At 36.3% G+C, this 12,027-nt stretch overlaps 1 protein-coding gene across 3 annotated transcripts; it reads left to right on the forward strand.

Moving 5' to 3' along the window:
- The first annotated feature begins 612 nt into the window (after nucleotides 1-612).
- On the forward strand, nucleotides 613-10,421 carry Klrk1 (killer cell lectin like receptor K1). Of its 3 annotated transcripts, none has more exons than XM_032905564.1 (8): nucleotides 613-795; nucleotides 1,963-2,182; nucleotides 4,737-4,775; nucleotides 5,579-5,671; nucleotides 6,090-6,125; nucleotides 6,791-6,942; nucleotides 7,512-7,615; nucleotides 9,326-10,421. In XM_032905564.1, the coding sequence occupies exons 2-8, from the start codon at nucleotides 2,041-2,043 to the stop codon at nucleotides 9,441-9,443; spliced, it is 684 nt and encodes a 227-aa protein (XP_032761455.1). In that variant the 5' UTR covers nucleotides 613-795; nucleotides 1,963-2,040; the 3' UTR covers nucleotides 9,444-10,421. The 3 variants fall into 3 exon arrangements, with proteins under 3 accessions (XP_032761455.1, XP_032761456.1, XP_032761454.1); XM_032905565.1 differs by having other exon boundaries at nucleotides 2,034-2,182; XM_032905563.1 differs by having other exon boundaries at nucleotides 2,075-2,182; nucleotides 9,326-9,471.
- Nucleotides 10,422-12,027: the final 1,606 nt, after the last annotated feature.

A 12,027-nucleotide genomic window follows, 5' to 3' on the forward strand; every position in this document is an offset into this window, starting at 1 on the left:
GACAACGCAAATGTTACAATAAGTACATCTATAACATTATTTTAAAGTTGATATTATATCATTCAATGTAACAATGAGACATGATGAAAATGGTAACATTTTATTGATGGTGATGGACAGAAGTTTTACTACAAGATGATGAGAAAATGTACAACAGAAACTTATGTATCTGACATGTTTTTATCATACAAAAAACATTCATCACCCATTAAAAACTGCAAACAGAAAATTTTATATGCTGAAATTCAATGTCAGGAGGCCAAAATTTTTATTAACTATCACAATGTAAATAAATTAAAAATCCCTAATTGTGGGGGGTTTTTTGGTATTTTGAAACGGTGACTCTTTATTTTACCATAAAAATGTTAATTTCCCCTTGTTTTCGATAAGCTGGTATTTCCATTATTTCATGTGTAAGGAAAATTTTTCTAGATTATACTTGTCTCATGCAAATATTTCCTCTCACCACAAAGATAGCAGAAAATTTCCATTAGAATTTGACTTATCTCTTTAAGAGTCCTGTGTGCATTACAGAAATTGAGCCCGAACCAGAAGCGGTGTCACCTATCTTTAATCTCATCACTCAGGAAGCAGAGACAGGCTATCTCTGCAAATCTGAGGACAGCTTGGTCTATACAGGAAGTTCTATGATATCCAGGGCTTCAGAGAGACAAACTGTCTTTAAAAAGGTTAATTCATAAATGATGAAAACTAGACTCTGATGCAGTTTCTAAAGTAAATCTCATAATTATCACATGATGGCATGGGTTCGTGATCGAAAGTCTCATCACCCAGGTATGTTTTTTCCATGTGAATGTATGTCCACTGCTCTGTAATGATAACCTAACCAGCATCTATCCAAGGCAGCGTAAGGCATGGAAACCCACTTACTGTTATTCTCATTATGTTCCTTTCCTGTTGTGCTTACATTGCACCTAAACTTTAGTTTTTGAGATTGTGAAAAGATTTTTTTTCCTTTTTGATCGCCATCTACCTGCTCCACTGTGAAATCATTTATAATATACGATGAACTAAAATAATGAAAGGACCTGAGGACTTGGAATCAGAAGAGTTGAGATTTAATCCAACTTTTCTAGCTCTCCTTCTTTAAATTGGGGCAGTCTGTGGTCTCTGCATTTTTATTTTTTTACCAATAGAAAAATAAATCATGCTGTCTTTACCTAAGTGGAATTCTAGACTAATGCAACTCATGGAGTACAGAATTTAAAAGTGCTTCTTATTCTAAAAGTGTTATGAATTACTCATACATACTATGCTGAATATCTCTGGTATTTAAAATTTTCACTAAACATAATAACCTGTACTCTTCAGGTACTGTAATTGAATTATATGCAAACAATGTTTAACGTTAATATTTAAGGCTAAAATAAAATGGGTAATATCTTTTCATTTACACAGTAATCAAATTAATGATGGAAATTTTAAGAAAAGAACAATGTTTTTTTTTCCAACTTGCTTTGTTCAAAGACAAGACTGCCATATTTATTCTGAGACTTGCGAATCTACTATTCAGGTCTTTGTATGCCCCTGACTCTCAAGGAATTTGGCACACAAGTATATACTATTTGTAGGCAGTTGCCATTATTCATCCCAAGGTGATCACATGCCATTTCATTGTTATCATGTCCATAGGCTATTTTGTTGATGTTTTTTCTCTTCTACACTGTAGAGGTCTGAATAGAGATTTTAAGTTACTTCTGCTTACCAATATTACATCTGGATGTATAGTGTAATTACAGGTCAATCTTCCTCTACTATTTCCTTCCACTATATAAAGCTCGCTTTGATATTAGATTTCATTTTACACTATGAACTGGTTTATTCCAAAAGTCAATACTCTTTTGCTAACTCTAACCCTCCAAGGAATGAGCATGGTTATATGTGTTAGGAGGTGTGAGCATCAGGTAACAGAAAGCAAAGGAAACGTGTGCTTCCTCTTAGAAGAATGCTCATAGGAAGTATATCCATGGAAAGACAAGGTCAAGGGCGGAAACATATTCTTCAAATGGCAGGCAGTCCATGGACTTGTGTCAACTTGAATTGCTTCCTCCAGAGATGAGCAAATGCCGTAATTATGACCTCAAGCCAGCAAAGTGGGATACTTCTCAAGAGCATCAGAAACAAAGATCTGCACTCCCTACCAGCCGACCTGGAGAAAATGGTAGGTCTTGGTTTATGTTTGTCTCCTCATGACGGACTGATTTAAATGTGGAAACCTTGCTATTGTCAGTGGCAACCCTTGTTCTTTATACCTCCCCAAGGAGTTAAGCTGTATTTGCCCTAAAATAATATTAGAATGTGTAATCAATTTACAGGTGATAACACAATTTGTCATAAGGACAACTGAACCAAGAATTTTGGGAATCTACCTTTAAGGAAGAATGTATGGTAGACTATAGAAAATAAATTTTAAAAATCATCCAACTATCTTCTTAAACATGATAGAAGGAATAAATTGTGGGAATTTTTAGGAACCTTTCTAAATGTAGTGGAGACAATCTGTACTCAAACCATTTCAAACAAGAGTATTATCAATATTAAAATTTGCAACAATGTATACAAAGGAGGCAACCTGAGCCTGCTGTCTTCTCACATGTCTGCCATCACAGGACTTGGTAAGTTGAAGCAGAAGAATTTAGAAGTGGAGGTTATCCTCAGCAGTAAAGGGTTTAAGGTCAACTTGGTTACATGAGACACCATCTCAAAATAAAGTAACTTTAAAAAGAAAGCCAATAAATTCATCCATAAATTTGTATTAAAACCAAAGAAATAAATTAGCAAAAGCTATGTTAAAAAGTTAATTTTAGGAATTCAATCATGAGATATGTAGTAACCAAAGGTGAATGCTTATGTAAATGTGTACATGATGTTGAAGAGGGATTGAATAAAATTCAATAAAACCTTTTATTTTGTAAAATTTAATTTTCAAATTTTTATAAACATAAATGCTGCCTTTAATATATATGAATGTATAGACACATAGAATATATGCAAATTTCTAATTATATTATTAAATGCTATGAGGATTTTTCAGTGAAACAATTAAAATGCAAAAATATTATTGCCACAGTTAAGTTTTTGATATTGCTAAGTGATTACCCAAGAAAAGGTAAAAATGTGATATCTGTCAAGTCAGAGTTTAAAAACAAAATGATATAAATCAAAATATTTGAAAACATGCAAAAAATACTTAATAATGTTAAAATTAATAATATAATTTAAATGTAGACTTGATTCAAAATTAATACATAAATTAAAATAAACTTATTTCAAAACTAAAACTATCAACAAACTACAACAGAAGAAAATTTTATGGCCAAATTTTTTTAAAAAGGCAAAATAAACATTTATATTAAAAGTAATCTAGAAATTACTTTATTACTTACTTTGAACTGCTAATGAACAAAGAATAAAACACACATTATAAAAATAGAAACTATTGAATTATAAACACAGTACTTTGCTGATAAAATATTTGTGTGTGCACGTAATGTTATTTTTTTCAGGATGCCAATACACCATAGTTTAGAATGTTCTATTCTTGAAGAGCTCATTTTAAAGTTTTTGTTAAAAATAATTATTTTTACTTCATCTCTCTGTCTTTCTCTCTGTCTCTGTCTGTCTGTCTGTCTGTCTCTCTCTCTCTCTCTCTCTCTGTGTGTGTGATTGAGTGTGTGTCTTTTAGTGTGTGTGTTTTAGTGTGTGTGTGTGTGTGTGTGTGTGTGTGTGTGTGTGTGTGTGTGTGTGTGTGTGTACAGGTGCTCATGGGAACCAGAAGAGGGAGCCAAATCCCAAGTAGCTGGAAGCTCAGGTTATTGTGAGCTGGAAATAGAACTCAGGGCCTCTGAAAGAGTCCTACTCATTCTTAACTGATGAGGAAACTATCATGAGCTTTATTTTAAAGTCTTGAGGAAGAAATAAAGTGCTGTAATACCCATTCTAGTTTAAAAATGAAATATGTGGTAATATTGCAGGCACCATTGACTATTCAAGCATTTTATGAAGGTAGGAAAAGTTATACTGGTAGGAAATGGGCAAGCTAATTAGCATAGGTATGAAAAGTGCTAATGCATATGGAGTGGAGCCATTATATGCAAATGACAGGACAGTGGTAGGATGCAGGTTTATTCTGTAAGTTGTGAGATAAGAATTCGGTGTACATTCAACAAAGTATATCTTCTGTAAATTTTGTTTCTTCCAAATATCACACACACACAATTAAATGGATCAATAAAAATAAATATGTGGGATTATTGTAAATTCATTTTATTTTATCCTTAACTTAAATATGAGCCATGAGGGGAAGCTTGATAAAATCAACCTGGGAAAAATAATTTCATCTGAGGGTATCATGAAAAAAGCAGAAAGAATATCTCCTAGAATATATGCACGCAAAATATATGCATGTCCTAGTCACCAACTGAGAAGTACATCACAACCTTCTGACAAAAACAAGAAAAGTCTCATAAAAAAATATATATTATTTAAATGTAAATGAAAATCTCTAACCTTATCATGAAAGGAAATAAAATCATTAAAACAGAAAAATATTTCATACTAATAGATAAAAGCATGTAGATAATATTAATTGTTGAGGAAGATGCAGTGAACCAGGAGATTTTATTTACTTGTGCTTCTATTAAATTAGTGTAACCACTATGCACTGAAAGTTTCTGTCACTAGAGAACATGACACCTGTGCTCTTTACACACTAGGTATCATAAGACGAAGGTCTTCTATAGAAGAACTCAAAAGTGAGTATGAAAACTACTACTATTTCTAATGCCAAAGCTTAGTATGCAATTGAAATGTCTACTGGAAAAATTAAAAATCTGTTAATACGTGATTGTTTGGGGATTGTAATGGGGGAGGATGGGGAGGGGAACACCCATATAGAAGGGAGGGGAGGGGTTGGGGGATGTTGGCCTGAAACCGAAAGGGAATAACATTTGAAATGTAAATAAGAAATACCAAGTTAATAAAAAAAAATCTGTTAATAGAGTTTGTAAAGCTATCGATGAAAGTAAATATAAGAATTTATGCAACTTGACTTCATTATATGTCAAAATGAGGCATAATAATAGGATGTTATCCTAACAAAAAGATACAGAATGTTTTACTAATATCGGAAATGCGTGTTCTTAAAATACTGATCATAAAAGTATTCATACATAATAGCTCTTGAATCTACGTAGAAAATAAAATTGAGAAGTGTGATTTATTCAGGCAGCAGAAAGTAGAGGCATAACCTGTAATCCCACAAGTCAAGATCTGAGGCTCAAGGACTGAAAATTTGTGTACAGACTGAGGCTGCATAGTGAAATTTTGTGTAACCAGGGGGAAAAGTTTAGAAAACTTGCAAAGGCTCATTGGTGGGAATGGATAGCACATTTTGTACTCTTATGTTTGAGTCACTTATAGACTGTTTATGCTGCTGTTTATGCTGTAATGCATTTTCTCTACCTTCTCATAAAGATTCACATTTATACTAAACAGAAAGCTGCCTTGGTTCATTACCTTTCCTTTCGCTCTGACCTCTCCTGTCTTTCTTTGGCAGTATCTCCACTGTTCGTTGTTCGAGTCCTTGCTGCAGCCATGACCATTCGCTTCACCATTATCACATTGACGTGGCTTACTGTTTTCATAACTTGTAAGTGAAACATAGTTAATCAATTGGGTGTAATGTGTTACCTTAATTAGCCTTCAGAAGCACGTGGACAATTAGAGCAATGGCTCAGCCAGGGACAGATACTTACTATATAAAGCCTACAACCTGAATTCCATCCCCAAAAACCACAGGAAAGTGGACAGAAGTACTGACTCCACAAAATTTTTCTCTGACCTCCATATTCATTCACTGGCACATGGGTATCCTCACCCTCATGCCTGCATACACATGCATGTGGGCACACACACACACACATGCACGCACTCACGCATGCACGCATGCACAGAGTAGTAAGAATGAAAGTATTTTAAACTATAGCTTTGCTGTTTGACAAAAATGCAAGTCACATTTGTTTACAGTAAAAGTTACTAACTTTTACCAATTATAATTATTTTGATAGTGTTATGCAACAAGGAAGTTTCAGTTTCCTCAAGAGGTAAGTGAATCTTTTTTAATATTAGACACAAATGCAAATAGCTATGTATATCAGGTTTTAATATATATTCAAAGGCATTCAAAAGAGAGGCATGGCATAGTTGGATTTTGTGCATAGTTTTCTATAAACTTTATTCTTTTTAACTGTGAAGGCTACAAAAGTGTAAATAAATAAAGGATAGTTTTTGTTTCATCTTTCATTTTATTTTGTCATATTTGGTTGTTCTCTCTTAGAAGCTTGTTATTTTGTAGTGAAAACAGAGGAAGCGAATCTGGCGGGAAGGGAAGGTGGGGAGAAACTAGGAGGAGTAAGAGGAAGGGAAACTATTGATCAGACTATATTGCATGAGGAAAAATCTATTTGCAATCAAAAATAGAAAGAAAGAAAGAAGGAAAGAAAGAAAGAGGAGAAAGAGAGAGAGAAGAAAGAAAGAGAAAGAAAGAAAGAAAGAAAGGGAGGAAGAGAGAGAGGAGAGAAGGAGGGGGGAGGAAGGAAGGAAGGAGGAAGGAAGGAAGTCTTTAATTTGGGGACCTTTCTTCCTCTATATGTAATTATTCTATTATTTATAATTTTAGACTTGGAACAGAAAATGTATTTTTTAATTGCCTAGATGAAATCTGCTTCAATAGTCAAGTGTGCACAGGATTTATCTAATCTCTTTCTAGAGGGTTACTGTGGCCCATGCCCTAATGACTGGATATGTCACAGAAACAACTGTTACCAATTTTTTAATGAGAACAAAGCCTGGAACCAGAGCCAAGCTTCCTGTTTGTCTCAAAATTCCAGCCTGCTGAAGATATACAGTAAAGAAGAACAGGTTCAGTATTTAATTCCATTTCATTCTAATACTTGAGGAAGGTCACTGTGGCATAAACGTGGAACATACAACAGGCACCAAGGTTTCCTAATACCCATTCCAGACAATAGTGATAAAAATTAAGAAAGTAGAAGTTGGGGAGATGGCTCAGTGAGCTAAAGCATTTGTTCTTAAAAGTTGAGGACCTGAACATGCACCCCACAGCTCCCATTAGGCACTGCTGCACACGTTTGTATCCCCAGCTCTAGGGTCAGAGATGGGTAGAACCCAAAAGCTCCTGACCAGACAGGAGACAATGAGACAGGGAACAACAGAGGGAGATACATTATGTTTTGTCCTAGTTTCTGTATGCAGGGTGAGCAACTGCATACTCATATGCAAATATACACACAACTGAACACCTCCAAAGGTAGAAAACTTAAGGGTGCACAGATATTCGAGTGCCTACAGTTAAATGAGATTTACAGAGGCCATGGAACCATGCCTCCTTGCTCGAGTGGGAAGTTGGCGATGCGTTTCTAATGTTCGAGGCCTGAGTTTCATCTGTCTTTCTCTGTGGTTTCTCACAGGATTTCTTAAAGCTGGTTAAGTCCTATCACTGGATGGGACTAGTCCAGACCCCAGCAAATGGCTCCTGGCAGTGGGAAGATGGCTCCTCTCTATCACCCAACGAGTAAGTCTCCTCCCACCGGGTCTCCAGTGGATTGTTCAGCTGTCCCTATGAGCACTCTCTTATCAGTTTCTTTTTCACAATCTGACACATGATCATATTCTAATAGAGTTAGAAAAATTCCTAGATTCTAAATCTAAAGAACACAGAGAGTGGTAGAGTAGCCAATATGAACATTAACAAGTGACATAAATTAGTTGCTACCTCTTAAGAACTAAGATCTATCAAATCTTATATCAATTTTATAGATAGGGGGCTGAAGCACCACGTTTTTGTATATTTGTGACTCGAACGATGGAGATAACACTGACACGAAATCATCTGTAGCCTTCATCCCTAGTAGCTTCTTTATGTAGTAGTTTATGTTCCAGGTACTTTCAAATATGAAGTAACATATGGCAGGCTATGATCATTCTATTTTACAGTGGCACAATAGAAATAACAAATTCATGAGGCCACAGAAAGGCTAAATGTCTCTACTTCACCAATATACAGCATTCACATGTAACACACTATGAGGTCGTACCACCCAAAATAATATACAATCATAGTTTCAACTTAAAAATTAAAAAGGATGCTTCAGTGTATTTACATTGAAACCTTTCCCTGTAAGTACCAGATGTTTGTTTCTGTACGAATGGTATTCTGTACCTTGCCCTTTTAAACAAGGTTAATGTAAAACCCTTCTCTTTTTAGGTTTTAAATTTTACACTGTAGTGGCATTATCACTTCCTTGTGTCTTCTATTTCTGACTTTTTCCTTAGAAGGAGGAATTTTATTCATTAAATTAGTCATGGAATTCCAAACATTAAGACAAAAGTAAAACACATTCACATGCATACACACACGTGCACACATGTGCACACACATACACCGCGCCATACCAGTGTGTGCACACACATCATATAAAATACACCACATGTGCATGCACAACACATATATACCACACACATGCATGCATGTACATTCACAGTTATTCATGCATATGCATGAATCTTACAATTACTTTGGTTTCTTTGCCATGTAAAATTGTGTATAAAGTCATCGATGGGAGACTAGCTCCAAACCTTATTCTCTCAACAGATACTGAATTCCACAAATGATTATCATCTTTATACAGAATGGTGTAGAGCCTGCATGCATATGAACAATTCTATATAATTTAAGTCATTTTTATGTTGAGCATAATGCCAAGTGGAAGGTAAATATTGTATAAACAATTCTCACAGTGCATTATTTAGAAATCAGGACAAGATAAAACGTACATGTCCATTATGGATGTGGGCTTTGTTTGGTTATTTGTTATCTATAGTCAGTAGTATCTGACAATGGTAATCTATTTACCTATGGAAGGTCGCTAAGTTTTGCACAAAACACTCCAGCAATTGAACCTGAAGTTTAATTATCCATCCATTTTAAATGTAAATACTTAATATTAAGTAAACACTTTGAAGATTTTTTACTCGAGTACATATGTAGAGGTTTTAGAATTCCGAGGTGATTAATTTTTGATAGGCACACATTAAGAACAATTTTTACTTTTATCATCTGGGTTGGCTCTGTTTTGCATATGTGTTAGGAGGAATAAAAAATGGTGCTAAAATGACTTGAAATACATTTGAAATTCCCACATTCAAATCCTCTAAATAAGATTCCATGTTTATATCCTTGATTAACCAAGTCTGACATCGCATGCCTCTCTCTCTACTCCAGGTTAACACTGGTGAAAACCCCAAGCGGAACCTGTGCTGTCTATGGCTCAAGCTTTAAGGCCTACACAGAAGACTGTTCAAATCCAAACACGTACATCTGCATGAAAAGGGCGGTGTAAAGATTTCATTACCAGTCTCACAGCAACAGCCAGGACAAGAAAACTGTCCCAGGAGAAACTGGGACTAATAAGAGACTCAACATAAGACAAACATAAAACGGCAGTACTGCGCCCTCCACAGAACTAATAGTTGGACATATCGTGTCCCATAAAACAAGGGAAGCCTGTGGGGCCAGGGAAATATGAGGCAGGGGATGGAGGGAGCAGGAGGACTAAGAGTTTGGTTGAGGCCTATCCAAACACGGGAAATCTGGCCCTGCCCTACTGGAGGAAGCCTTGTTGCCCAGTAGCCTCTCCCTTACAAGGTCAAATCTATCAACACCTGGAATTCTTCCAAGATATCCCCTATGCACTCCCTAAAAGTTTAAATAACCCCTTCCCCCCAATTAAATGGACTATTTTATTCAAGATGCCTCAAGAGAGTCTAGAATCTATTCTAGAACTCACTGTCCTCTGAGTTCTTTTCACTCCTGGCAGTTCTTGCCTCACTTCTCTCAGATTCTGCTGTTGTGGTTGGCTGACTGATCATGCTGCTTCTAGGATATGAGGAAAAAGAAAAGGAGGAGCCTCGATTTCAAGATGGAACCAACACATAAAGGAACTGTGAGAACGGGAGAAGACAGCCCTATAGCACTGGGAGTTTAAACTCCAGCACTATGGAAACTGTTGGCTGGGTAGGACCACAGTAGGAACGATTGTCAGCTGTGGCCAGCAGGGTTGTCATCTTAGTGATCCAAGAAAGCAGCCTTCTGTCTGGGAGGGACAACAGGGACTGTCTGGGTAAGGTCAAGCAGGACTGCTTTCAGAACTTGAAGATCTCACGGAACTCACTTCGTGGAGGGGAGGACTCTCTCCCCCCTCTTTCAAATGTTTTCCACTTGAGGTGACAGTGTCTCTTGAAGGCAAGTCACCCTCTTTTGAAAGTATATAGCTTGTTTCACTTTACAAATCAGAAAAAAAATTTTTTTTTTACTTTCTTACCTACATCTGACTTCAATCATGTTTTAATCAGACCTTGGACTTAAAGTTTGAAAGATGGTTCTGGAAGGAGTTTCCAGCTCTGTGGTTGTTAGGGTGGGTTCCTGGAGTCACAGGTACATATTATACACTGAGTGATTTTGTACCTCCAAATTTTATATTTAAAATCCTAAATCCCAGTATTAATATTAGGAGACAGGCATTGAAACATAATGTTTTAAGTTATAAGAGTAAAGCTGTTAAGTGGAATTGTCTCTTAAGAAAGCAATCATAGAGGCATCTTTCTCTTCTCTTTGCTATGAGAGAATACAGGATAATTCTGATATGCAACCTGCACTCATCAAAACCCAGCAGATGTAGTTACCATGATCATCAATTCCCAGGCTTCATAACTGTGAGAAATAGATTCCTGTTGTTTACAACTTGGTCTGTGGTATTTTATAATAGAACCACAAATAACATGAGACCAAAGGGAAGAAAGCTAGATATTAGGTCTTCCTGGAAAATTTTAAAGGGAGGACTGGAAAGGTGGCTCAGAGGTTAAGAACACTGGTTAACAGATACACTCAAACTAATAGAAGAAAAACTAGGGAAGCATCTGGAACACATGGGCACTGGAAAAAATTTCTGAACAAAACACCAATGGCTTATGCTCTAAGATCAAGAATCGACAAATGGGATCTCATAAAACTGCAAAGCTTCTGTAAGGCAAAGGACACTGTGGTTAGGACAAAATGGCAACCAACAGATTGGGAAAAGATCTTTACCAATCCTACAACAGATAGAGGCCTTATATCCAAAATATACAAAGAACTCAAGAAGTTAGACCGCAGGGAGACAAATAACCCTATTAAAAAATGGGGTTCAGAGCTAAACAAACAATTCACAGCTGAGGAATGCCGAATGGCTGAGAAACACCTAAAGAAATGTTCAACATCTTTAGTCATAAGGGAAATGCAAATCAAAACAACCCTGAGATTTCACCTCACACCAGTGAGAATGGCTAAGATCAAAAACTCAGGTGACAGCAGATGCTGGTGAGGATGCGGAGAAAGAGGAACACTCCTCCATTGTTGGTGGGATTGCAGACTGGTACAACCATTCTGGAAATCAGTCTGGAGGTTCCTCGGAAAATTGGACATTGAACTACCTGAGGATCCAGCTATACCTCTCTTGGGCATATACCCAAAAGATGCCCCAACATATAAAAAAAGACACGTGCTCCACTATGTTCATAGCAGCCTTATTTATAATAGCCAGAAGCTGGAAAGAACCCAGATGCCCTTCAACAGAGGAATGGATACAGAAAATGTGGTACATCTACACAATGGAATATTACTCAGCTATCAAAAACAATGACTTTATGAAATTCGTAGGCAAATGGTCGGAACTGGAAAATATCATCCTGAGTGAGCTAACCCAATCACAGAAAAACACACATGGTATGCACTCATTGATAAGTGGCTATTAGCCCAAATGCTTGAATTACCCTAGATGCCTAGAACAAATGAAACTCAAGACAGATGATCAAAATGTGAATGCTTCACTCCTTCTTTAAAAGGGGAACAAGAATACCCTTGGCAGGGAAGAGAGAGGCGAAGATTAA

Source organism: Rattus rattus, chromosome 6 (assembly GCF_011064425.1).
Source record: "Rattus rattus isolate New Zealand chromosome 6, Rrattus_CSIRO_v1, whole genome shotgun sequence".
Lineage (NCBI taxonomy): Eukaryota > Metazoa > Chordata > Mammalia > Rodentia > Muridae > Rattus > Rattus rattus.